General features: G+C 46.9%; 1 protein-coding gene across 10 annotated transcripts in view; it reads left to right on the forward strand.

Annotated features, from left to right (window-relative positions):
• Positions 1-1,145: 1,145 nt before the first annotated feature.
• The window catches only part of DLG1 (discs large MAGUK scaffold protein 1), a 289,256-nt gene continuing 263,018 nt past the window's right edge, over positions 1,146-27,383 (forward strand). For 7 of the 10 annotated variants that reach the window (XM_059731283.1, XM_059731285.1, XM_059731287.1 and 4 more), the window contains exons 1-2: positions 1,147-1,298; positions 1,429-1,560. In XM_059731283.1, coding sequence (XP_059587266.1) covers positions 1,280-1,298; positions 1,429-1,560 — 151 coding nt within the window. In that variant the 5' untranslated portion in view covers positions 1,147-1,279. Of the gene's footprint in view, positions 1,299-1,428; positions 1,561-27,383 lie in introns of all 10 variants that reach the window. The other 3 variants (XM_059731291.1, XM_059731292.1, XM_059731284.1) reach the window with 2 other exon arrangements.

Genomic DNA, 27,383 nt, shown 5'->3' on the forward strand with positions numbered 1-27,383 from the left:
GGGGGGGGGGGGAGAAAGAGCAGCAGGGATGGCCGGGGCTCCCCCTCCCTGCCTGGGCCGGCGTGGGGAACTGCTCCCCGGCTGCCCTGTTGCTGCCGGTCCCCTCCCCGCTGAGCCCAGCCCCGGCCCAGCCAGGCTGCCTCCAGCTCCCCCCCCCCCCACACAACACAACGGGGAGAAAGGGCGGCCGGTGGGGGTACAGGCAGGTCCGGGCTGGGGGAAGGGGAAGGGGGGGCTGACACGTGCTTGCTTTGGGCACTTCAGCCCCGGAGGCCCCTGCTAGGCGGGCTGGGCTGGGCTGCCTGCACTGGGGGGCTGGAGCAGGGGTGTGGCCCCCCGCCGTGGGGGTCTTGACCCGCACCCCCTGGGTGCACCCCGCCTGCGTGGAGAACAGGTCCCGTCCTGGAGGTCGGGCTGCCAGCGCCGTCTGCACCCGCCCCGGGGTGGCCCGTGCCGTGCCATGCCACGCCACGCCACACCAGCATGTCCACGATGTGGCGTGCCAACGACGCCCGTGCCAACGTGCCTGTGACACCCGTGCCAGCATGCCTGTGGCCGCAATGCCTGTGTCAATGTGCCTGTAACACCCATGCCAACGTGCCCGTGATGCCCGTGCCAACATGCCTGTGACACTCGTGCCAGCATGCCTGTGGCCGCGATGCCTGTGTCAATGTGCCTGTAACACCCATGCCAACGTGCCCGTGACGCCCGTGCCAACATGCCTGTGGCCGCAACGCCTGTGTCAATGTGCCTGTGACACCCATGCCAACGTGCCCGTGACGCCCGTGCCAACATGCCTGTGGCCGCGATGCCTGTGCCAATGTGCCAACGTGCCCGCGACGCCCGTGGCGGCGTGGCCGGGGCGGGTGCGGAGGCGGGGACCCGTCGCGGCCGGGGGCTGCCCGGCTCGTGGCGCTGCGGCGGCTGGCGGGGCGGGGCCTGCGGGGCGGGGCGGGGCCGGGCGGGGCGGGGCCGGGCGCACCTGAGGCGGGGCGGGGCGGGGCGGGGCGGGGGAGCGCTCACCTGGCCCCCGGGCCCGGCCCGGCCCCGCGCGGGGCGGCCGCTGATTGGGCGGCGCGGGCCGGTCACGTGGGGGCGCCGCGCGGCCCCGCCGCCATTTTGCCTGGAAACTTTGGAATTTCAAAGCGGCGCGAGCGGGAGGCGGCGGCGGCGGAGCCGGAGCGGCGGCGGCAGCACCGGGAGCGGGAGCGGCGCGGCCGCCACGAGTCCAGCCGGGGCCGCCCCCGCCCGCGCTCCCCGGGACGGGCGGGGCGGCACCATGCCCGTCCGGAAGCAAGGTGGGGGCGCGGCGGGAGCGGGCCCCTCACAGCCCGGGGCGGGGGCAGGGGGACACGGCGAGTTGGGCGGGCGGTGGCGGCCGGGCGGCCGGGCCCCCCCGCTGACCGCGCCGTGCCGTGCCGCCCGCAGACACCCGGCGCGCGCTGCGCCTGCTGGAGGAGTACCGCGCCAAGCTGAGCCACGCCGAGGACCGGCAGCTGCGGAGCTCGCTCGAGCGCGTCATCGGCATCTTCCAGAGCAGCCTCTTCCAGGCGCTCATCGGTGAGTGTCGGCCGGGCCGGGCGGGGAAGCCGCGAGCAGGGCCCGGCTGCGCCTCAGCCGGCGGCCGGGAGCGGGGAGGGGAGGGGAGGGGCGGCCGGGCGCGGCGCGGCGCGGCGGCGAGACGCGGCGCCAGGAAAGTTGCGGAGAGGCGGGCGGGCGGGCGGGCGCTGTCCCGGGCCGCGCGGCCCCCCTCGCCGCCCCCTACGAGTCCTCCGAGAGACACCGGAGCGGTCGGTGTTGGAGCTTCGTCCCCCGCTTCTCCCTTCTCCTCAGCCAAGTTCCTCGTGACCCTATTCTGGGGAGAAATAGGGAGAGAAAGTTTTTCTTGTTTTTTTTGTTTTTTATTACTTCTTATCTTTCCCAATAAAACATGAGAGGCGAAGGCCTGCGGGTGCGGCTGCGTAGACAAGAGCGCGTTCACCTCGCCGGCAGCAAGGAACCAAGTCCTGTCATTAATAAGTCATATTTAACTTGCCAGCATGGACGGGCAAAGCTCTTCTTAGAAGTGCCTTTGTCTCGGGGTTGTTCCTTGCCTTGAGCGCGCGGTGCCGCGGGTCGGGGGCACTCGTGTTCTGGCCCTGCCGCGCGGCCGGCCGGCCGACGGGTGTGGAGCCCGGAGCAGACCCGCGTGGCCCCAGCCCCCGCCGTCTCTGCCCGCCGGTCCAGCGCGCAGCCTGCCGCCCCCCAGACCGTCCTGTGGGCGCAGCAGCAGGGTGCCAGGGGCTGCTGCTCGCCCACGGGCTGCTCTATAGGTCCCGGTTGATATTGGGACTTAGTGCTTGTTTTAGGCTGTGCTGTGTCAAACAATCAAGTTCTTTCAACTCTTCTCCTGTAACCTTGTCTGGCATTCTCCTACGCTTCGGTCTCCATAAAAAAGGTTATGATACAGTGACTGTTTTCGCTGTCGACTTCCGAAATGGAAGTCCTGCATTAATACCACTTTAAACTTGTGAACTTAAACATCCCTCATCTGGCTCGCGAAGGAGAAGTCAGTCTCATGAAGAAAGGCTTGGCTGACTTTGAGGGATGGGCGTACGAGCCCTCTGTGGTGGATCAAACTAGTGAAGTTTTATATTAGTCACACTTGGTGTTGTGCAAGAGTTTGTGGTTTTTTCTCACCCCTTTTTGCGCTCCCTTGCCATATTATTTTTGTTGGAACTTACTATAATGGCTCATGGATTTTCCTCTTAGAAATTCCTAGAAGTTTATTCTTTATTCCTTCCTTCTAGAAAACAAGGAGGAAACCTGTTCCAGCTTCTTCCCCTAAATGTCCATAATGACGCTTCATCAGGCTAAAGGAGCTCGTCTTTTCTATGGCATTAGCCTTTGATACTGTGATCTCTTCTGCTCTAATACTGTCTGTAATATTATATAAGCTATCTCTATCAACAATACAGGAATTCATGAAACACCAAGCCAGTGCTTATGTTGCAGTATATACTATATAAAAGAAAAGGAATATGTGCTGGCAGGATGTAGAAACAAGGATCTGTTTTTGCAGATAGCACCGATGTGAGGGACTGTAGCAGTTTGACATCCTGGCTCTCGTTGTTGCTTTAAGGTGAACTACTTTTACAGAAGTTTTAGAGCTCTTTGCCTTGCTCGAACAGGTTAAAGCTGCATGGCATGCAAACTGAGTTCAAGAGGAGTATTGTGTCTTAACCCTGTAAGACTTATTTTCTAATGAAAGAGGAAAAACATCTGTGTTTTGATTACGCTTATATGCAACCCTTTCTAGAGAAGGCTCAGGGTGGCTTACAGCAACTACATAATGTATAAAAACAGAATAAAACATTGGAATGCAGTATAATGAAACTAGGGGTTCACAGATAATGATTTTCTTGGTTGATACCAATAGCCAATTATTAACCAACCATATTGGCTGATGCCGATCTGATAACTGATATTTAGTAATAATGCAAGGCATTTTGAAGTACTGACAGAAATAAACCTTGGTTTTGTTTGTTTTGTTGTTCTCTGGCACACTCCAGCCTCCTGCGTCACATGCATCAGCATCCCTGTGCTTAAAACTGGCAGCGGGGTGCTTGAACTGAAGCTCATGGAATGAGCTTTAGTTCAAGTGCTGCCGCCACCATTTTTAAGTGCGGGGACGCTTGAGCTGAGCAGAGTGAAGGCGGATGTGGGCTGCTCTCTGTGGGCTCAGGGCGCTCTGCCCCAGGAGCTCCATGCTGGCCCCATGCCCCCTGCCCACCCAGCAGTGGGGCACACAACTCGCTGCCCCCACTGCTGCCAGACAGGCAGGCAATGCGGGGCCGGTGTGGGGCTCCTGTGGGAAAGGCAGCAGAGCAGAGAACCTTGAGCCCATGTCTAGGCACAAGTCTGGGGGGGCACATGCCCTACCTCCCCAAGGGGGTGCATGCAGTGGTGGGGAGTTACTGTCTCCCCCACGCCCCTCTGGATGAGCCACCTGTGGCTCTGACCTGCTCACAGGCCCAACCCCAGGTCCTGTGCACCACCCTGGCTGGGTAGCAGGGACCACAGTGGGAGGCAGGGAAAAGGGCACCAAGTGGAGTAGTTGTTAGTCAGGCAACAGAAATAAAGCAGCAAGTTGGGCAGGGAGCAGAGAGCCATATTGAGAAGGGGGTTGAAGTGGCACATGGGGCTTAAGTTGTGGCACACCTGCTAAAAAGTTTGGCTCCCCACTGGGCTGTTTTATTCAACACACTTGCGAGCCTGAACATATTCTGGCAGGAGGTTTAGGAGGAGCAGAATAACCTTCAGGTTTCCCAACTTGAAAGTTTGACTTCAAATGCTTGCTTCTATTTAAATTGATTTTTAGTACTTTAATATCTTTAACCCAACTTATTATGTACCTAAAAAGTGAGATATACTAAAGCATGCTATGATTTGGGTCTGCTCCTTGACTTTTTTTTATCTCCCTGCTGGCCAACAAATATCTGTCTCTTTGAAACCTCAATATTGTAAGTCTTAAAAGGAGAAAAATTTATATTTGGCAATAACTTCAACCATTGTGAAGATAAGAAATGGCATGCTCAGTACCAAGTCAGATGAAAATTACGTTTCTGGGAGGGCAAGTTTAAGACTCCCAAATCTAGTAAGGGCGATTAAACAGGTAGACAACATTTGCTCAGAATGTTCTGTGAAACCGTCTGGATTTAAATATTTTTGCAGTATTTCTGGGAAACCATTCTTATTAGATTAATTATTCCATAGCAAGATTTAATGGCTTCTAGTAACTTCCTAACTAAAGTAGTGTAAGTAGTGGCCTTTAATGGAAGTTGGAAAATGAGTGGCATAGTTTAAATTGGCATTGATGATGGGTTGGTGTGTATCACTATGTTTTATAGTAATTTCTTTTAGTTTGCATTTTCTTAATTATAAGTACAGTAACTCTTCTTCCTGAATAACTTGTGTTATGATGATTACAATTTAAGTTGATTTTGGTGATAATATATCAAGATAAAGGGAGAGTAGGTAGGATTTTAAACTCAGTTTGATAATTTGATATTCACCCCAAGTTAATTACATTTTTAAGAGGCAGTAATCCTGGGGACATGTCTCTAGGCCACAGACAGAGACACGCCTTTTTTTGAAGTACAGGTCTTTATTTAGTTTTGATTTATAAACTTCAGAGGAAAACATGTATCTAGTTAAACAGTAGGTTAGATTCTACGAAGTGATTTTTTTTTCCCCCCCCCCCCCCAATGTATGAAGTTGGAATTATTGTTTCTTTTATAATTAAGACCTGCCTGGAGCTTCCTTTTTTTAGCATGCCAAATTGTAATAGTTCTCTTGAAATTAAATATACTCATTTATGCCTGTAAAAGGAGACAGGTTTTTCTGTTGGCTAAGGCATTCCTTTTTGTTTTGTCAGTGAACACTAACAATTATGCTGCTTTTGTTCCTATTTGAGGGTGGCGGGAAGAACTGTAGAAATTCAAAATGAGTGGTTCTTTGCTTCTTCGTGCATCCATTCTGGATTATGCAGACTTTCTGACCTCAATCATGTAAAATGCTGGCTGCTCCTAGATCAGTTGTACTCGGCTGCTTTCAGGGTCATAGTACCCCTTCTCCCCTCTTCTGAATGTGGCTGCGTCCCCAGCTGAAAACCACTGTTTGTGCTGCCTTGGCTGGCCTTGGTGCTTCTCAAATGGTCCTGCTGCCTCTTGATGAAACTGCCCTAAATGCTTGCTGCCCAGCCAGCCTGAGAAGGGCTGTGCCACGTGTGCATGTTCCTTCTGCATTAAGGCTCTCTAATCAGCCTAACACTGTCTTGTGCTGTGTAACCGTACCTGATCTGGTGCTGCTTACACTCCTGAAAACAAGTGGATGGGATAGTTCCACCATGTCTTGTTTTCTGGGAGGAGCATAGGGGGCATTGGGTGAGGAAACGCTGCCCAGTGCCAGGTGGCTTTTGCTGCCTGCTTTAAGGCTGATATAAGGAATCCTAATGCAGGGGGAGTGCTTGGGATAGTTTTAGCTGGCTGCTCTGGCACCCCTGTCCTAGATGAACGCTGCCTGAGCTTACCTGAATCTTGACACTACAGATAGACTTTGAGACAGGAATGGGAGTCTTCACGGAGCAGGGGGGATTGGGTATAGTTTTCTGGTGAGAAGCTTGGTCCAGCTGGGTTATCCCTGTCTCCTGGAATAGGTTACAAGGGGTTCTGTCCTTGTACCCATTTTGAAGTAATCATTTGCTTCTGCAAAAGATGGAATCATTAATCTCAAAGATCCCCACAGCTCTAGCTCTTGGAACACAACCATCTCTTCTCCTCCATCCTTCATGCACCTCATCACCCCAGCATTGTTTGAGAAGGAAAGGTCTACACTGACACTACCCTTTCACCAGCCTCTCTCAATCCTTGTCTTCACTGGGGGGAAGGGGATGTTAATGAACATGTTTAAACCCTTCTTTCCAGTTGTAGACACAATCCCAGTTGCTTTACCAAAAAAGTACTTGTTTTGCCATCCTCCTATAAATGCTTCTCTTCCATGACTAGCTTTGGTGCTTGCTTTCTTGTTCTTAGCCTTAACAAATAAGTGTCATGGTACCGTACCAAAGTCTAAATAAATTCATTCTGGAAACATACATGTTTTTCTAGTGCTGAGGATCATTAATTGCAAGCCAGTAAATGTGGTCCATTCTTTGGAGTCCTTAGTCTAGATGTCTTCATAATTAAATGAGACTAAAATTATGAAAAGGAATTCAGAAATAGTGATAGAATATTGGTCTTTTCTGGCTTTTGAAGTCACATTGCATGACTTCCTGTGGTTTCTATGGTTGCCTGCAAAGCTGTGGAAAACCAGGGGTTAAAATAACAAGTTCTGATCACTATTGCTGGCAACTTCTGGGAAAAGGCAACACAGAGTACTGGAGCTGGCACTTCTTCCTTGCTTGCATTGTTCATCTGCATTGGAGGAAAACTTGAGTGTGAAAAAACCAAGCGGTTGGAGAACAAAGCAAGAGATTCAAAAGTTTGCTGACAGCCGTGACGTGCATAGCTTCTTCAGCACAACCAAACCTGTAGGCCACACTTCCAGCAACTGTCCTTCTGAGGTGATGGAACAACCATTCATTTTAAAGCTAACTCCACCATCAGCTCCTGGTGGAAAGAGCACACTCAAGAGCTCCTGAACTGAGATTCTGCTGTTGAAGACAATACCCTCAAAGCCTTCTACAACGCCTCCATTAAGGGTTAACTTGTAGATCCACCAATTTGGCAAGAGGTTTTAAGAGCCGTTAAGGAGATGAAGAGAAACAAAGCAAAGTCATTATTCCTGGAAGCATGAACAGATTCCCAGTTTCATAGTTTGTAGGGTCAGAAGGGACCTTGACAGATCATCATGTCCGACCCCCTGCCATGGCAGGAAAGAGCACTGGGGTCAAACAACCCCAGCAAGGTGTTCATCTAGCCTCCTCTTAAAGACCCCCAGTGTAGGAGCCAGCACCGCTTCTCTTGGAAGTTAGTTCCAGATCCTAGCCACCCTGACTGAACTAGCGCCTCCTGATGCCTAGTCTGAATCTCCCCTCTGCCAGCTTGTGACCATTATTTCTAGTCACCCCTGGTAGTGCTCAGGGGAACAGGGACTCCCCCGATGCCTGCTGGTCCCCCCTGACTAGTTTGTAACAGGCCACTAGATTTTTCCCCCTCAGCCTTCCCTTGTGGAGGCTGAACAGGTTCAGGTCCCGTCGCCTCTCCTCATAGGGCCTGCCCTGCTGCCCCTGACCATGCGGGTGGCCTCCTCTGGACCCTCTCCATGCTGTCCACATCCCTCCTGACATGCGGCACCCAGACCTGGACGCAGGACTCTGACTGCGGCCTGACCAGTGCCGCATAGAGGGGGAGGATCACCTCCTTGGACCTGCTCGAGATGCATCTGTGGATGCATGACAAGGTGTGGTTGGCCTTCCTGACCGCATCCCCACACTGTTGGCCCATGTTTGTTTTGGCATCAATAATCTTCAGTGACTTGAGATGCCAGAATCCTTACCATATTCAAGAAAGAAGATTATTTGGATGCCCACCAAAACTTGTTACCTCTATTGGACATTGTCACATTGTGTCCATCCATCAGACAATTATCCATCCATCAGATAAGATGTGTCATAAGGATACCTAACAGCCTGACAACTGATCCTTCACTCCCAACTCGCCAACGATCACTGCTTTAGAGGCGGGCAAAAGAAGAGATTCAAAGATGCCTTGAAGGCCAATCTGAAATAGTGCTGTATTAAATCTGTAACTGGGAGACTGGAGCACTGAATCATCCCCCGTGGTACCATGATATATGACAGGGCACTGATTTCTAGCAAACTTGTTTCACTGTGGAGGTGGATAGATGAGAGAGACAAAGAGGAAAGAAAAAGCTGTGACCTGACATCACCAGAGTCTGCTCCTTCCTCCTAGATCTATTTGCCATGTGTGCAAGTCAGACATGTGAATTGTGGGTTGTCCTTCTCGATCATCTGTGGACTCGCTGATAACCTTCCTGTTTACTGGAAGACCCTCATCCTCCTGTTGAGGGACCAATGCCAGTGCATCATCGATTTATGTTGGAAGGTTATCTTTGCCTTCATCAGAACTGGCAGTTGAAGTTCATATTTTCTTTTCAAAAGGAAGCTCTCGCTATCCAATGTGAGCTTTTTTTGTGGTTGAGTAGATTTTATTAAACTTGTTAAAAATTTTTTTTTTTTTTTTTTAAGGTAGTTCTTGATGTCAGGACTAGCAGACTGACAGATTAATTGACAGGTTCATTAGGTGATATGTTCAGATTGCAAGTACAGATGATCATGATTTTAAAGTTTATTACCTTGAGGATTGAGCATGCCACAACCGTGTTCCACACAAAATTATGAACAATGATAAAACTGTTCTTTAAGCTTTGGCTAGCTGAATCTGGTGTTGTTTCACTGCTTAGCTTGGAGGCAGAATAGTTTGCTTTACCGTGGCTAATGATGGTACTCTATTGCCTCCAGACATGTAGCTAGCAGTTAATATTCCTGCATTAGCTGACTATACAGGGAGCTGTCTGCAGTAGGGATTTTGCATCACTGTTGGCCATTCTATAGAGGGAGAAACTTAAATTGCCTTGCCTAATATGATACAGCAGGATATGTTTTAATCACGTTAGCAGGTGTGTTGGGGACTTTTGTTATCGGTGTAGTTCTGGATGGCTGGAAAAGGGGAAATATACTGCTAATCCTTAAAGGGAAGAAAGAGGATCCAGGGAATTACAGCCTAGTCAGTCTGACTGACCTTGATACCTAGAAAGATTATGGAGCATGGCATCAGAGAATCCATTTCTAAGCACCTAATGTAGTGAACAGGAACAGCAAACATGGATTTGTCTAGGTCAAGACATACTTGATGAACCTGATTCCTTTTATGACAAGGTGACAGGCTTTGTGAGTGGGAGGACAGCAGTGTCTGATTTATACTTTGACTTCATCTAGGCTTTTGATATGGTTTCCCATGACATTCTCATTATATAAGCTAAAGAAGTAGCCTAAATAACTCTACTGTAAGAAGGATCTCCAACTGGTGGGATCATCATGCTCAAAGAAGTTATCAGTGGTTCAGTGTCTGATTGGGAGCCAGTATTTAGTAGGGTTCGTAAGCTGAATATGAGAAAGCAGTGTGCTCTTGTTGCACGCAAGCCATAGCATATTGGGTGTTATTAACAAAAGCATTGCTTGCAAGTCAAGAGACTTAACTTTTTCCTCTCTCAAGCACTAGCGAGTCCTCCGCTGGAGCACTGAGTCCAGTGTGGGGCAGTGATCTTCAAGAAAGGGATGGACAAACCAGAAAGGGTCCTGCAAAGAGCAGCAAAAATGATTCATGCTCTGGGAGATGTGATTTACAAGTAAAGATGGTAAAAACTGAGATTTTTTTTTTTTTTTTTAATTTTTATTTTGGAGAAGGCTGAGGAGGATTTGATAAACCTTCAAATACCTGAAGGTTGAGTATAAAGAGAATGGGGATAGTTCCTTGTGGCAACAAAGAATAACCTGGCCTTCAGTTGTAAGAAGGGAAATCTGGGTTGCATATTAAACAGAACTTTTTTTTCCCCCCATAAGGGTGATTTTAAGCATGGGAGCAGTCTAACCAGAGAGAATCTCAATCCTTGGACACTTGAAAGAGCAGGTTAGATAAATGTGAAAAAATACTCTAACTTCTGGGGAGAAAAGTAAGAAATGAATACCTGAGCTTTGCTTTTAATGTGACTTGCAGGAGTTCAGAACCTCTCAGAATTGGCTTTTTAATCTATAAAACATATAAAAATGAGCCCACTTGCCTATTCTTTCCTTATGCAGTAACTTCACATTTAGGTAAGCAAGTTACCGGAGTTTAGGTAGCTACACCTAGCATCTTGGGCCTTGTTGAAATTAATAGTTGCACTAGCCTAACTTTTAAAAAGTGATTAAAACATTAGCTAAACTGGTGCAAACCTCCTGTATCTTAGTTAAGCTAAATCAGTGTAAACTAAATTTAATCTTCATTCAGATTATATTTAAACCTTTTCAAAAGCAGATTTAAAAGCAATTTAATATTAAAACAGTACAACTATGAATATAGTCATAGTTCAGAACTTTCCGGGATCTGTTTTTGTGTTTTTTTTTCCTTTAGAAAATACGATGCAGCTTAAGTCTACTTTTATTTGGGGGGAAAAAAAAAAAGAGAGAAAAAAATTTGGCCTGGCTAAATAACGAAAAATAACTTTAGGATAGAGAATATCATCTGACTTTGTTATAACCCTTAACTATAGTTAAACTAATATTAAAGATTCATATATAGCAGGGTGCACTGTATATTTTACCCATGATTTAAATCTGTAAGCAAGAGAATTTTATTTAAATTTTTTTTTCAATGTTTTATGCCCTTTTAAAGAAGAGCTAATTATCATGGCTTGGTATAACCACTTGGTATTAACATGTACATTTGCAGTGTTCTTGGTACAGTTTGTTAATAGAAGGATACAGTTATTTTAAGCAGCATTAGATTTTGCACTTTTTTTACATAATGAAATTATTAAGATTATGGTGAATTCATAGATGTTAGGGTCGGAAGGGACCTCAATAGATCATCGAGTCCGACCCCCTGCATAGGCAGGAAAGAGTGCTGGGTCTAGATGACCCCAGCTAGATACTCATCTAACCTCCTCTTGAAGACCCCCAGGGTAGGGGAGAGCACCACCTCCCTTGGGAGCCCGTTCCAGACCTTGGCCACTCGAACTGTGAAGAAGTTCTTCCTAATGTCCAGTCTAAATCTGCTCTCTGCTAGCTTGTGGCCATTGCTTCTTGTAACCCCCGGGGGCGCCTTGGTGAATAAATACTCACCAATTCCCTTCTGTGCCCCCGTGATGAACTTATAGGCAGCCACAAGGTCGCCTCTCAACCTTCTCTTGCGGAGGCTGAAAAGGTCCAGGTTCTCTAGTCTCTCCTCGTAGGGCTTGGTCTGCAGGCCCTTGACCATACGAGTGGCCCTTCGCTGTACCCTCTCCAGGTTATCCGCATCCTTCTTGAAGTGTGGCGCCCAGAATTGCACGCAGTACTCCAACTGCGGTCTGACCAGCGCCCGATAGAGGGGAAGTATCACCTCCCTGGACCTATTCGTCATGCATCTGCTGATGCACGATAAAGTGCCATTGGCTTTTCTGATGGCTTAGTCACACTGCCGGTTCATGTTCATCTTGGAGTCCACTAGGACCCAGAGATCCCTTTCCACCTCTGTGCCACCCAGCAGGTCATTCCCTAGGCTGTAGGTGTGCTGGACATTTTTCCTCCCTAGGTGCAGCACTTTGCATTTCTCCTTGTTGAACTGCATTCTTTTCATTAATTTCTTTACTAGGTTTTTTAATTCTCTCTTTGAGCTGAATTTGAATGGAAAATGGAACACAATTTAATGTACAGTGGTAGATCTAATAAAACCTGTCTAAAATGCTCTCTTTAGTTTCCTGAGTAACTTTTTCAAAACACTGTTTGCATTTTAAATTGTTTCATTAAGGGAAACATTGCTGCTAGTTGAGTAAATGGATCTGGTTCCACTCCCTGTTGGAAATTCTGGGTTGCAGGAAGGGGCTTAGCTGGATTTTTCAGAAGCAGTTTGGGTGCTGCTGTCCTGTTCACTTCAGTGGGAGTTGAGCACCTAATCAGCTGGACAGGATACCAGCCACAGCATGCTCTCGTTATGCCATTAGATATAGAAACCAGTGTGCTAGCCCAATTGAGCATGTATGCTCAGGCAGACCTCTGACCTTTGTGTGCAGAGCTTGTATTGGCACATCTGCAAATCCTGCTAAGCACCCATCTGACTATTCAGGCACACAGTAAAATCTGCCCATTTGTCACTTGAAGGGGATGGGTAATGAAGAGTAATTATACATGAATGAAGAAACAGCATTACATAATCTGGAGTGTTTATTATATGTATATAGGTGTATGTGTGTATATATATTCGGGGGGGTGTATTCTAGGTATCCATCCAGATACATGCTTAATGTACTCTTTAACTGCAACAATTCGGAGTGCTTGCTACATGAGAACTACGCAATGGAGGGAGAGACCTGCTTTGCACTCTTACATGCGCTCATCAAAATAGAAGATAATTCACTATATTGGAGCTACTGATCTTATGTGTATTTTCAAGCCAAAAACAACCAAAGAGTACTCCACATTTTGCACATTTCTAGCTGGCTTTGACAGGTCCTGTGGGCAGTATCATTCAGTACTTTGTTTATAAGTAAACTGATTATTACTGGGAGCATATTCCATTGTTGGTTTTCTTTCTTTTTCTTTCCATATGCATGTACACTTGGAAATGACTAGTTATTCTTTAACTCTGGCTGGGATTTGGTGCACTGACTACTAAGAACATAGTGCTGAATTATCCCAGTTGTCATTGTGTATACACTTGACAATCTGCTCCGTATTCAGGTTCTTAAACGAGTAGGTTTCATTCTCTCGCCTGCCTTGTATTAATAAATTAAGAGAGAAGTGAGCTTTCCTGTTCTTTCATCTCCCAGTTGGTTTCTCAACTTTAAATGAGTTAATATTTTCTTAAGTTGAGATTCATTTCACCTGCTAGCTAAACCAAAAGTAATTAAGACTAATGACTTTCTGTAGAGCAAGAACTGCAATACAGTATAACCTCATAAATCCGGTGTGCTTGGGACCAACCTCCTACCAGAGATGTGAAAATTCTGGATTTTTGAAACTCGAGTGGTGGCGTGACCTGAGGGTGGGTTGGTGGGGGGCAGTAGTGGCGGCCGGCCCTGGAGCAGTGGCCACATGCAGAGTGGCAGCACATGGTGGTGGATGGCGGCAGCAGCCATCTTGTGTAAGCTTCCTGCCCGCTGCTATTCCCTGCTGGAGTGTAGTTTTATAAAGTGCCAGATTTTCAATAATTCTGGATTTTTTTTTTGATGTCCAGATTTATGAGGTTATTACTGTATTTGTATTCAGATGATGTAAATATAGCAATCACTAGTGTGAACACTGATAATATAGTGAAATGTGGTGTCTTATAGGATGTGCCATTTATAAACTGGGAATGACATCAACAGCTGTGGGGGGTTTTTGCCCTGATTTATGAGTTACAAAGCACTACTTTATAATTAAACAAAGAGTACTAATTGATTTGACTCTTTTATATAAAGCAGTTTTATTTGGCCTTGATAAATTTTAGGGCATAACATAATTATAAGTTCAAACTTAACTTTAAACGAGCTTGTTGTTTTTTCTTAAAAATAACAACACCCCTTCTCCCCCCCCCCCCCCCAAAAAAAAAAAAAAACAAAAAACCCAGCCTTTTTTAATGTATTTGTTTTTGGGTTAATTATCTTCTACCTTGAAACGAAATCTAGAAAGTTGTTTGTTTGTTTTTTTTAATTAGATTTCACTGTGGGCCTAGTTATTAAATAGATTATGCCAAGTTGGTTGCAGTATATTTCTAATACAGTAGGAATAATTCTGTTTGACACTTGCTACGTTATCTTGGGGGTTTTTGTTTTTTTTTACACAGTTCTTATAACCTAATGTCTGTCTTACTTTCAGTGTGAGCCTTGCCACTGAAAAGAGATGTTGTTTTTGGAGGCTTCTTTGAACCTGACATCTCATTGGACCTGTATCTGACAAGTTTTGGATGCATTTGATGTGGTTTCTGTATTATATGTATATGGTGTTCTGTATACCTAGCAAGTCATGACTTTAAATGACCATTGATACCACTACAAATATGTAATTTTTCCACTTCTAATGTATTAGAAATATGTAAACTTGTATAAGCATATTCAAGAGTTATTTTCTTTTTCTTTCACTTCATAAACATTTACTATTCATTGTTTGGAAAATTATATGCAAATTGTAGCAGTTTTAGTTAACTCTAAAAAATTGTGGTATTGATATGAAAAAATATCTCACTTAAAAAAAAAACTTTTTAATTTTGTTTGGTGTGCTGTATATCTTGAACTGACAACTACTGCAAAGCAGGTATGGGTGCTAGGGGTCTAGAAAGGTTTGGGAATGGGGAAAAGAACAGTTGGGCTATTCCTACTTGAGATGCATAGGAATTTGTGCCTTTTTCATCAAAGAAGAGGCACTTGGTTTTTGGCATTAAGAAGAGAGAATATGTTTGTCTCTTGTGTAACTTCTATTATGGATAGAAGCTGGTGTAATTTGAAATAACTTGGGTTGGAGTGGAGAGCATTTCATGCTTATTTGATAGACCAGGGGTGTTGGGTTGCTGGGCCAGTCTGCTAGCCTCATTGGGACTGACCCCTTGTGTGTAGTGCCTGTGTTGCCAGGTCCAGCTTACGTGTTGCACATAGCACATGTTGGCCTTGGGGGCTGCTGTGTACACATCCTGTGCCAGTCCTACATGCCATGTGCTGCATGAGGACTGGACCTGGCACTGTAGGTACTGCACAGGGGGTCAGTCTGGGGCACTGCATGTTGCCCATGCCCTTGGCCCACGATGCCTTTTGCAGTGCTGGGTCCAGCTGGTGTGCTGTGGGCAGCGCGTGCCCTATGCTGGCCTCATGTGCTGCATGCGCTACAGGCAGCAGGACTGCTGGACCAGTCCTTCATGCTGGTTCCAGTGCAGCCTAATCCAGACTGGCCCCAGAGCCAGCACATAGCCATACAGCACATGCCCCCTGGGCTGACATGCTATTTCCCATGTTTTTCCTCCTTTCAAGGAGAAAATCTGCATTTTTCCATAGCAAATGGAAAACCCAGTTCCTTGCTTTAGTGGGCAACGTCTTCAGCCTTTTGAGCTGAGCAGATGCTTTTTATGCTTCGCATCTACAGTCATCCCAGTTGTTTTGTGAAGCAGCAATGTTGCATTCCTTAGCTTACCCTGTGTGAAGTAACGTAATAAAAAAATAAGGTTGGAAAGGACCTTCGGAGCCTGCCTCTTCCAGCTCTGCTCAACGCAGGATCATCCCACACACGTATTTGTCTGGCCACTCCTAGTTCTTTCTATAACTGATAGGGCTGTGCGAAACAGCTCTGTTTCGATTTGGATTCGGATTCAGCCGTTTTGAAGAGATAGCAATTCAGTTAGATGCTTCAGATCGCTGCCCGGATTTGAATGTGTTTCAGAATTTTGACATCGATTCAGAGATTTGGCCATAGACTATAATGAGGAATCACTAAAATAACTATAATATTGTCACTTTTTGGCTGATTCAGATGAAAACAGCAGGGATGGTAGCCCCTTCTGAGGGCATGAGGCCTGCCAGGTTTCAAGGAGAATAGGTGCAGCTGTTTCTGGGAAACTGCACCTCAAACTGTTCAAAGCAAAACTCTTGACGCGTGTGTGTTGTAGCTGTGTTGGTCTAAGGACATGGGCAGACAAGGTTCTTTGTGTCAATCTGATATCTTTTGTTGGACCAACTGAGTAGTTGAAGAAATATATCTTAGCAAGCTTTTGGGTTTAAAAACCCTTCCTCAGGCTGAGGAAGCATCTGCAGTTGGTGGGTGGGTGTGTGCTTTTCCTGGATGGGAGGAATAGTAAAGAAGCCAGAGGCTGGCATGCAGGCAAGAAAGCCAGTCAGTGAAAATGTAAATTGAGGCATCAGAGTGAGACACAGGTCTGGAGGTGGGGGGCGGCAGGCTATAGCAGATGAAAGTGGAGAGGTCCCTGGGGAGTCAGATGTTAGGCAGGTTATAGTGTGTCATAAATCCAGTGTCCATATTGAGTGCGTGAGTACTTGTATCTAGGAGGCTGAGGAAGTGAAGTTCATGGGCTCATCTGTGAAAAGTGGTTTGTAAATTGAAACAAGTACCAAACCTTGCTAAGCTCATCACCAGAAGCAAGCTTCCTACAGCCCAAAATACACCGAATGGATCCAGACCATGCCATGACAAGAAGTGCAAAACCTGGCAACTAGAGCAAACTGGATGCTTACCTTGCTGGGATCCTATGACCCCAGCTGACTTCCTGCCCTTTGGGCAGGGGGCTGGACTCAATGATCTTCTGAGGTCCCTTCCAGCCCGAATGTCTATGAAACTATGAAATGTATCTAGTACCCCCACAGTTACTACACCCCACGACAGACCCATCACTGTTCCTGGATCTTGCACTTGCACCTCCCAGAAACATCATACACCTCATCCAGTGCACCAAGTGCCCTGATGGAAAATACGCAGGACACGCCCAACAGCAACTCTGCACCAGAATCAATGCGCACTGAAAATTTATTACAGACCAGAATACCCAACTAGCTGTGGGGGCACATTTCTCACAAGAAAACCACTCTCTCTCCAGTCTCTCAGTCCTGATCCTCCAAGGGAATTTGCAAAACACTTTTCAGGGCTGGGCCTATGAACTTTACTCCATCAGCCTCCTAGATACAGAAACTCATGGACTCAGTATAGACATTGGATTTATGACACACTATAACCTGCCTGACATCCGGTACCTCTTCACTTTTACCTGCTACATCCCCCACCCTTCCCTTGTTAAAAGCAAAACTCAAGGGGGGTGGGTGTGTGTGTGTGTGTGGCCCTACTAACTGACATTTAAATCTCCCGTGTTGCAAATTGCCGCTCATTTCATCTTGTGCTGTCTCTAGTGTGTGTAGAGAACAGTTGATCCCTGTCCTCTTTAACTGTCCTCTTTATATTTGGAGACTTGTACAACACTGCTTGTATCTAGAAAGCTGCTATCAATAAACAATTATTTGGCTAGTGAGCTTCCATTGTAAGAATCTGTTTGGTTTCTTATTTTTTTGGTTAATGGAACTCTGTTTTGGGAGATGGCCACCAAAAAAAAATCATTCAGTAGTGATGTAGTCTTGTTATACATGGGGCTATAACAACATTCAGAAACAAACTACTGCTTTAGAGTCCACTGAGATTTAAAAAATTGTGTATGGCAAAACAAAAGGAATCCTCCTTTTCCTGGCACTCTGTTGCATTTAGTGACTGGTGACTGGGTGAATTTAAGGGCTTTACACCGAAGAGGATACAACAGTAATAGGCTTCTCCAAAGATTTATCTGAGGATGCACAAACACCTTTCTCCTTGCAATTTAGAAGTATGTTCTGCATGGCAAGGTGATGTGCATGCATTAGTTTTGCTTCTGCCACTGATCTGTCTGTGATCCCAGGCTTGCTTTCTTTCTCCCTTTCATGGGCAGCCTTTCTGTATGTGTGTGGTTCCTAGCAGAATGCACATTAATGCAAGCATAGATCTACCCTGTGTGTAGAACTCAACATAGCCTAGACCTAGTGTTAAACCAGCTTAGGTTCCCTTTTAGAGTAAGGGCCTAGTGCATGGATTATACAGCCCTGGTAAAGCGCACTGTGCTTGACACTCAAGGCTGCTGTGTTTGGATCTCATACTGCTGGCCCTGTGTGCTTTAAACCTTTCCCGAGTCTTAATCGGCTCCAGCTGCTATCTCTGGTTTCAGTTTCTCTGGCATACTTCCAGGCTCTGGACTGTTTGTAACCTTCATAGGCACACAGGACGAGTGCATTCTTGCCTGTAATTTAATTTAATGACACCCTTTCCTAGAGTCGCGTTCTTATGGGTGCTATGGCTTTGTAATATACTCTTCAGGGACACATGATAGTTGAAAGAAAGTTATAGGTTTTAAGATTCATAAATACGATGACTTTTAGCACAAAAGCTGGGCACCTCTAGACCAAGAGCACCATCTCTAGTGGTGCTCAAACTGTCCAGCCCCCTGGGCCAGATGTGACATGGGGTAGGTCTCTCAGTGCAATCCAGCATGTTGGCACAACCCACGTGCTAAATTTGGCTGCAGTGTGACCCTGTGGTGCTGTGATTTGGTTATCTAGACTGCGGGCCTTCTCATGGGTCTGGAGATTTGGCACGAAGGGAGCAGTGGCAGTGTTAATGTCTGTGGCTCTGAGAGCAATTAGTATGGCTGCTGCTTGCTTACCCACAAATTTCTGGACCTGTAGTGAGCACCATGAGCTGGAGGTTGGGCATCATTGTCCTAGACCTTTTGGATCTCTGGGCTGGATTGGGCCCCATGCCACCTTGGCTGGCCGCATGTGGAAGGATTAGCCCTGTGTCCCTTCAGCCAGCCCCTGCATGCAAGTACCTGTCCCAGTGCCAGGTCATGTTATCTGGGCAGTGGGACACACTGTGGGTTTGGAAATCTGGCAGTAGTGGAGCAATAACCTGCCAGTGCTTCTCCAGTACCAATTTTTCTGACCTGTGGTGAGCCCTGCAGGCTGGAAGGGCTGTGTCTGCCCCCCTGGCTGAGGGTTGAGCATCCCTTCCTTAGACCAAGTAGTAAGCATGTGCATTTGCTTGCACCTTTCCTTTCTGCTCTTGATCATTTTTTGGGCGTGGTCAAAGCACAGGAAGGAATCAAAGATCCCCTTCTACACATCTTCCTCTACCACACTGCTGCAGTTTGGGTGCACTCTCTGTCAGTTCTGCACTCTACTTTGAAATACATTAGCCAAAGCTAAGCTCAGGTGGCTGGTAAAAGCCCTTTTTGTTCTAAAACCTTCAGTTCCCCCAGATTAGTTTGTTTGATAGTCAGTTGCCTTGGGTGAGCCAGGTTTCCTAGGATGAATTCATTAAAAAGTAACAGGTCTTGTTAATATAGTCCTCTGCCCAAGACAGCTCCTTGAATGTACCAGTCTGGGGTTTACCTGTTCCTCACTCTTGGCAAGTATCCCATGGAGCAAGTTAGCATTTTGGGACACATAAGCAGAGCAAGTTTAAGTAGGTACACTGTCACACTTTATGAAGAAAATGGGTAGTGTTAGATGTTATAGCTATGGTGATCCAGGACTTATGCAAGAGGCAAGGATTTCTTGTGGTGACCTCTTTCACTTGAGCAACTATATAGCTTACCTAACTGTCCCAACTGTACACTTGGTCCAGTAAAAGAGATCACTCCAAGAAATCCTTGCTTCTTGCATAAAAATAACAACACAGAAAAATCTCAGCAAAATTACATACCCACTGGTTAGAGAGTTGACTCCATTGCTGGACAAGATGTGTTTAACATTTATGGACCCTCTCCAGCTGCTTCATCTGCTGCCTAGACCAGGGGCCAGCAACCTACAGGCCAAGGCTGAATCCCTCCATATTCAGCTTTCCTTGTTGCAAGAAGACTATATATGAAATTCATTCCAGAAATGGAAACCATTCAGTTAACATGCCTGTGTTCTTCCCAAAACTGCGTTCTGCACAGAAGGGGTAGATGCTCAGGCCAAGTGAATCCAAATGCCAGATACACTTGTAACTTTAAAATATCATTTTTCCATTGAGTAAAGCTGCCTACACATGCTTCAGAGGTGTGGGCATTTTAATTAGAGCAGTTCCCAGCAAACCGCTCTAATTAAAACACCTCACCGTTATGTGTATTAAACCCCCGTGGGTTTAAAAATGGCTGTGGGGTGTTTAATCTAAGCCTCATTCAATAAGGTTGAATGTAGTATCAGGCAGATTGGAGGAGCCAGCCTTGCTGGGGAGCAGAGAGCCCCTCGCAGGGCTGCAAAGCATCTGGGAAGCTAGGGGACTCTGGTTTAAGTTAAACCAGGAAGGAGTCTGGGACAGACATTGCATAAACCAGTTTGAGCCAAATTGGTTAAGTCTGATTCTCAAACTGGTTGATGTTCACTGAATGTCTGTTTTGTTACAGGTTTAAACCAGTTTCTGATCACTTAAACCAGTTAGGCTAGGAACAGACATTATACCCAAAGAGTTTATCTAGGACTGTTCTTTCACCTATAATGAAACCTAGACTTCATATTTGTAGTGACTGTTTGGTTGGATTTCTCTATCCCTTCCCAAAACAAAAGGAAACAGAAGCAGGGCTATATTTTCATGTTTCTAGAAGATGGCTTCAGGATATCTGCTGTTTTGTGACTTTCCTAGTCTGCTAAGTGGAAAACAGCGTTGTCAGCTTTAGTGCTGTTACTTAGGCCCCGACACGTGTTCACGGAATGGCACAACAGGATCTGTTCCCTTATCCCAAGAGTCACACCTCCTGCCATGCCACGTGTGTATGGCAGGACGTGTGATCTTCGGGATTTGGGATCAGATCCCCGTCATGCTGTTAGGGGGAGCTTGTAATCAAGAGGAGCTGATTGTCAGTCTCAGCCCTGGGACCACACTGAAATCTTCAACCAGCTCCAGCGTGGTCCTGGGGCTGAGCAGAGACCAGCAGTCATCAGGCTGCATGGTAGGGATCTGCCACATGTTCAGTTTAAGGCACAATGGAAACTAGCCATAAAATGACTACACACATTTTGTGGAATCATTTTCTGTTTCTGTGCCATTAATTACTTGAGTATGTGGCCAGGTTACTGTTTAAGGTACGATTAACTGGTTAATCAGGTCATATGTGTAACATCTAGGGACCTTATATTATTGTGTGAAATAATGAAAGTGGCAAGGATATGTAGGTATTGTTCTTATTAGGCTTAAGAAAGTCTGCAAAGATACATTTTGCACATTTTATCAGTTAAAGTTAGTGTATCTGAATGTTTTAATTTAGTGTGTCATCTTAAGATGAGCTGAAACAACTTATGTAAGGGTTACGTCGTTTTTAGTAGCGACTGTTAGGCTTCTGAGCATGAAAATATTCCCTTGGCCTTAGGTGGTGGAAAAAAGCCTTGAGGTCTTCCTACAGCCATGCCTTGAGCTGTGTAATGGAGCAGGCAGAAAGACCACAGGATAATCCAGACACCTCTGCCAGGCTGCGTGTGTGGTTGGATACGTTGATGACATTACGATGGATTGTAAGGCTGCTGTTGGAGCGAGTAAATTTGGAAAGTTTTGCTTCCTTCCATCTTGTTTAAGGATTGAAAATGTTTGTGATTAGGCTTTGTGGCTGGATGCATTGGTAAAGGGCTACATGCCAGATAAGTGAGAAGCTAAGGAGAGCAGTAAGTGAGTGGTTTTAATGGAGATTAGGAAGCGGGTTTGCAGAGGAGGAGCTCTGGAATCCCCACGGGCTGGATAACTTGTCCCCACGTACTAGATGGACCCGGCGCACTGGGTTGGACCCTGAGTGCAGCCCCAGAGCCAGTGCCTGGGGTTGGACTTGGCATGTGGGCCTGGACCTGGCACACAGGATTGGATTGGCCCCATGACTGGTTGCACCCTGTCATCCAGCTTGCATGATCAGAAAGACTGAGCACCTCTGAAGTAGACAGTTGCATATAGTTTGCCCTTAGTCAGGTTCACAGCTGCTCTTCCCTCATTTTCAAGGCCATCTAGTAACCTGCAATGAGAATTAGAAACCTTGAAAACAAGCTGCAGGGTTGGTAACCCCACAACACTGACAGGACTGTGCATTTAATGGACACAGGCTGTTTGTAGTAAATTTAGATAAATGCATATTCTGTGTAAGTGCATCATTTTTTCAGTCCCAAGTTTAGGCATGCGAGTGGAGTACACAGGAGGCACTTACTGTTAATCTCTAAGTCAGGCAAAACATACCATTACTTGAAGGGCATATGTGGTATCACTGCTGATGTCTTGTGCTCTTGTCTCCTTAAAAATTGCTGTTCGAGGAGTGTGGATTTTCAGTTCTGTCGGGAAATTTGCTGGAGAAAGGACATTTTTAGAAAAATTCATTTCACGCTTCCTCCTTTCCTGTTACCTGTGAGTCATGTTGACTTTGGTTCCTGATTCATCCGCATGAAATGAGGGGCACGACGTGAGGGGCACGACAAGTCTCTCACTGGGGTTGTAGAGAGGCAGCAGCAAGGCGCCAGACTGCCATGCGTAGACCCTGAGATGTACAGAGTCACTTGGAAGAACTGGATGCCTTTAAGTCGGCAGGCCCGGATGGGCTCCATCCGAGGGTGCTGAAGGCACTGGCCGACATCATTGCAGAGCCACTGGCGGGAATATTCGAACGCTCGTGGCGCACGGGCCAAGTCCCGGAGGACTGGAAAAGGGCTAACGTGGTCCCCATTTTCAAAAAGGGGAGGAAGGAGGACCCGGGCAACTATAGGCCGGTCAGTCTCACCTCCATCCTTGGTAAAGTATTTGAAAAAATTATCAAGGCTCACATTTGTGAGAGCCCGGCAGGGCAAATTATGCTGAGGGGAAACCAGCATGGGTTTGTGGCGGGCAGATCGTGCCTGACCAACCTAGTCTCTTTCTATGACCAGGTTACGAAACGCCTGGACACAGGAGGAGGGGTGGATGTCGTATACTTAGACTTCAGGAAGGCCTTCGATACGGTATCCCACCCCATACTGGTGAACAAGTTAAGAGGCTGTGATGTGGATGACTGCACGGTCCGGTGGGTGGCGAATTGGCTAGAGGGTCGCACCCAAAGAGTCGTGGTGGATGGGTCGGTCTCAACCTGGAAGGGTGTGGGCAGTGGGGTCCCGCAGGGCTCGGTCCTTGGACCGATACTCTTTAATGTCTTCATCAGCGACTTGGACGAGGGAGTGAAATGTACTCTGTCCAAGTTTGCAGATGACACAAAGCTGTGGGGAGAAGTGGACACGCCGGAGGGCAGGGAACAGCTGCAGGCAGACCTGGACAGGTTGGACAAGTGGGCAGAAAACAACAGGATGCAGTTCAACAAGGAGAAATGCAAAGTGCTGCACCTAGGGAGGAAAAATGTCCAGCACACCTACAGCCTAGGGAATGACCTGCTGGGTGGCACAGAGGTGGAAAGGGATCTTGGAGTCCTAGTGGACTCCAAGATGAACATGAGCCGGCAGTGTGACGAAGCCATCAGAAAAGCCAATGGCACTTTATCGTGCATCAGCAGATGCATGACAAATAGGTCCAGGGAGGTGATACTTCCCCTCTATAGGGCGTTGGTCAGACCGCAGTTGGAGTACAGCGTGCAATTCTGGGCGCCACACTTCAAGAAGGATGCGGATAACCTGGAGAGGGTACAGCGAAGGGCAACTCGTATGGTCAAGGGCCTGCAGACCATACGAGGAGAGACTAGAGAAACTGGACCTTTTCAGCCTCCGCAAGAGAAGGTTGAGAGGCGACCTTGTGGCTGCCTATAAGTTCATCACGGGGGCACAGAAGGGAATTGGTGAGTATTTATTCACCAAGGCGCCCCCGGGGGTTACAAGAAACAATGGCCACAAGCTAGCAGAGAGCAGATTTAGACTGGACATTAGGAAGAACTTCTTCACAGTTCGAGTGGCCAAGGTCTGGAACGGGCTCCCAAGGGAGGTGGTGCTCTCCCCTACCCTGGGGGTCTTCAAGAGGAGGTTAGATGAGCATCTAGCTGGGATCATCTAGACCCAGCACTCTTTCCTGCTTATGCAGGGGGTTGGACTTGATGATCTATTGAGGTCCCTTCTGACCCTAACATCTATGAATCTATGAAATGCATAGGCTCTGTTGGGTGCATGTGGGTAGGCAAGCTCGCAGTATGCAGACTTAATCCAGGAACAGTAGAAAGAGCTGAAATCTTTCCTTAGTTTATAAGGAAGAGAAATATATAGATTAGGCGAGCTCTACTACTATCCTGACAACTAGCATGATACTTTATATATGTTTCATTATGCTGAGCTGCTTAGAGCTTGCCAAATACCATGCATGTCTTAAATTGCCCTGCTCTGAAATAACATGCTGACCCTTTGGTCTCTTTGAAGCGGTGTTCAGTCTCAAGTCCCAGTTGCAGGCCTCCTGCACTCCACTCTGTCAACAAAATGAAATCGCACGCAGGGAAAGCAGGATCTTTAACTTTCAGTCAATGCAAAAGTGCTTGAGATTCACGGTGAGCAGTATTGTTGCCATTACAAAATATTGCTATTCAGATTTTCCACAGCCCAGGCTTTACAGAATGTCTGTTGGTGTAGAAGTCGTGCACAGGGTTAGGCTTGCACGACCTGTGAGGTCCAGTCTGACTCCATGAAAGACTTGCAGAATTGCGAATACCCTTATTTGGGGAAAGCGGTTTCATTTAGCAGTGTGTTTCAGTGAGCTTGGGATGTACTCTAGCCTTTTACTTTGGGTTGGGCCTCCTGAATGAATGGCAAAAAAGGCTCTTTATGTTAAAGCAGTTTAAAACCGTGATAGATACCATGTCTGAAAGGACAGATCTGCACTGCAACAGATTCTCCAGTCATTGCAAGCATTTGTAGACCAGTTAATATTAGCTCTATGACAGTGTGAACATAACTGCCTTTTACTGGGTCAGACCATAGGTCCATCTTGCCCAGTCTTCTGTGTCACACAGGGCAGAGAGCAGAGGCTGGAAGGGAGAGGGAACTGGGTCTGACCCGGGCTTTTTCCACGGTGCCTCTCCCACTTGCAGCCTCCACAATTTACGGTTTAGGAAGTTCCGATTCAGAGGCTGCACCCCAGACTCCTGTGCTCAGTAGCTGCTGTTAGACTTTTCCGCCAAGAATGAATCTGGTCCCTTTTTGAATGTGGTGAAGCTGTCAGCTTCCAGAACATCTGGTGGCAGCGAGTTCTACATTTTAATTGCATGCTGTGTGAAAAACCTCCTAACTACCTAAAAGCTAAGTACTAGTTTCATTTTTTGACACCGCGCCCCAGTTCTTGTATTGTGGGAAAAAGTAAATAACAGATCCTGATCTACTTTCTCGTCACCATTTAGTATTTTGTAAACCTTGTCGTGTCCCCCGCCCCCGAGTGTCTCTTTTCTAAACTGAACAGGCCCAGCCTCGTTAGTCTCTGCTCTTATGGAAGCCCCTCCATGCCACTTATCATCTTTATTGCCGTTCTGTGGACCTTGTCTGTGGACCTTGTCTTCTGTCCTTTTGAGGCATGAAGGCCAGATCTGGGCACTGTCTTCAAGGTGTGGTCGCACCACGGATTTACAAAGGACCATCATGATCCTGACAGTTTTGGTTTACAATTCTTAACAATCCATAGCATTGTGTTTGGCTTTTTGACAGCTGCTGAGCACTGAGTTCCTGTTTTACTGACCCGTCCACAATGACTCCCAGATCTTTCCCGTGTGGTAACAGCTAATGTAGAGCCCGTCATAGTGTCGGTATAGCATGGGTTATTTTTGCCCATGTGCATCACTTTACACCGAGCTACACTGAATTTCATCTGCCATTTAGTTGCTCATTTGTTCAATCAGGCCCGATCCTTCTGTAGCTCTCACAGTCCACCTTGGTCTTTACCACTTTGAATATTTTTGTCATCCACAGATTTGGCCACCTCGCTACTCGCTCCCTTTTCCAGACCATTTAAGAACGTTAAACAGCAGTGGTCCCAACACAGCTCCCTGGGACACTCTGCTTTCTGCTTCTTTCCATCCTGAAAACTGACCGTTTATATAGACTCACTCTTTGTTTTCTATCTGTAAGCCAGTTTCTAATTCATAAGTGGACATTCCTGTAACTACACAGTTTCATTAAATGCCTCTGATGGGGGCCCTTGTCAAAGACTTTGGATGTCCCGCTATGATGTCAACTGGATTGCCCCAATTCACCGGCTTATTGGTACCCTTAAGTCTAGTAGGTTGGTGAGGCATGATTTCCCTTTGACAAAGCTGCGTTGATTCCTTCCCGCAAGTCACGTTCATCATTGCTGATCAGTTCTACACTGGCCTGTCATTCACTACATCTCCTCTAGAGCAGTGCTTCTCAACCGGCGGGATGTATCCGACTGGTGGGACACGAAGGCTGTCTGCATGGGATGCGGAGAGGTGGTGACCTCACCACCGGCACGACACCCCCCCCACTCATTGTTTATCATGGTGGGTCCAGGGTTTTTGGGACCAATGGTTGGTGCGATGTAAGGTGGAAAAGGTTGAGAATTGCTGCTCTAGAGCCTTTTTTAAATACGGGAATCTCATTGGCAAGCCTCCAGTCCTCTGGGACTGAGAGTGTTTTCAGTGATGGCCCACGCAGTAGTTAGGGGCTTAGCAGTTTCCCATCTGAGGTCCTTCAGGACTCTAGGGTGAATGTCACCAGGTCCTGGTGATTCGTTCCAGTTTAGTTTTAGCAGTTTCCAGAATGACCTAATGTACTGAAACCCTCACTTGGGTGAGCTCCACTGACTTGTCCCTCGAGAGGAGTGGGTCTGGTGCAGGAATCCCCGTAATGTAATCTTCCACAGTGAAGACGGACACAAAGAACGCATGTAGTAGTTCCTTGGCAGTGGCCCTGCAGTCGGTTAGCGTCCCTTTTACACCCTGGTCATCCAGAGGCCAAACTGATTCTCTGGCAGGTCTTTAGCTTCTAATGTACTTACATTTTTATTGTTGCCTTTTTGTCTCTAGCAAGTTTTTCCTCAGATTCTTTCTTAGCTTGTCTTACTACAGTTTTATATTTGACTTGCCAGTTTATGCTCTTTTTTCATATTCCTCATTAGGATTCAACTTTCACCTCTTGAAAGAAGCCCTTTTTCTGCTTCTTGTCTCTGTAACTCTGTCATTAAATCATGCTGGCTTTCTTTTGGTCTGCGCTCCATTTTTTTTGGATTTGCAGTATCCATTTGCTCTGTGCCTTCAGTATGGTGTTCTTAAGCACTTTGCATGCTGCATACAAGTTCTTCATCTCCTTAGTGACGCCGTATGACTTCTGTCTAACTAGCTTTCCCATTTTAACATGATCTTCCACAGTGAAGACGGACACAGAATGCGTGGGGTTGTGAGGAACTTAAAAAAGGGTTGCAGACTTCCTGGGGGTACGTGCAGTGGCGCAGGGAAGCGGCACACAGTGCTGGATGGCAGCGGTGGCTGCTGCGTGCGAGCTCATCCAGCACTCGGGGTCACGGTATCATAAAGTTTGAGAACCCCTGACCTACAGTTTTTTGGATGGGGTTTCAAAAACCAAACCAAAACACCAACAACAAAGGGAGCTAGCAAAGCAATGAAGAGTGAGTTGCTAGCAGTAGTGAACTAAGATGAACTTTAGAGACCTTTAGT

The sequence above is a fragment of the Alligator mississippiensis genome, chromosome 7, assembly GCF_030867095.1.
Source record: "Alligator mississippiensis isolate rAllMis1 chromosome 7, rAllMis1, whole genome shotgun sequence".
NCBI classification, from domain to species: Eukaryota; Metazoa; Chordata; order Crocodylia; family Alligatoridae; genus Alligator; species Alligator mississippiensis.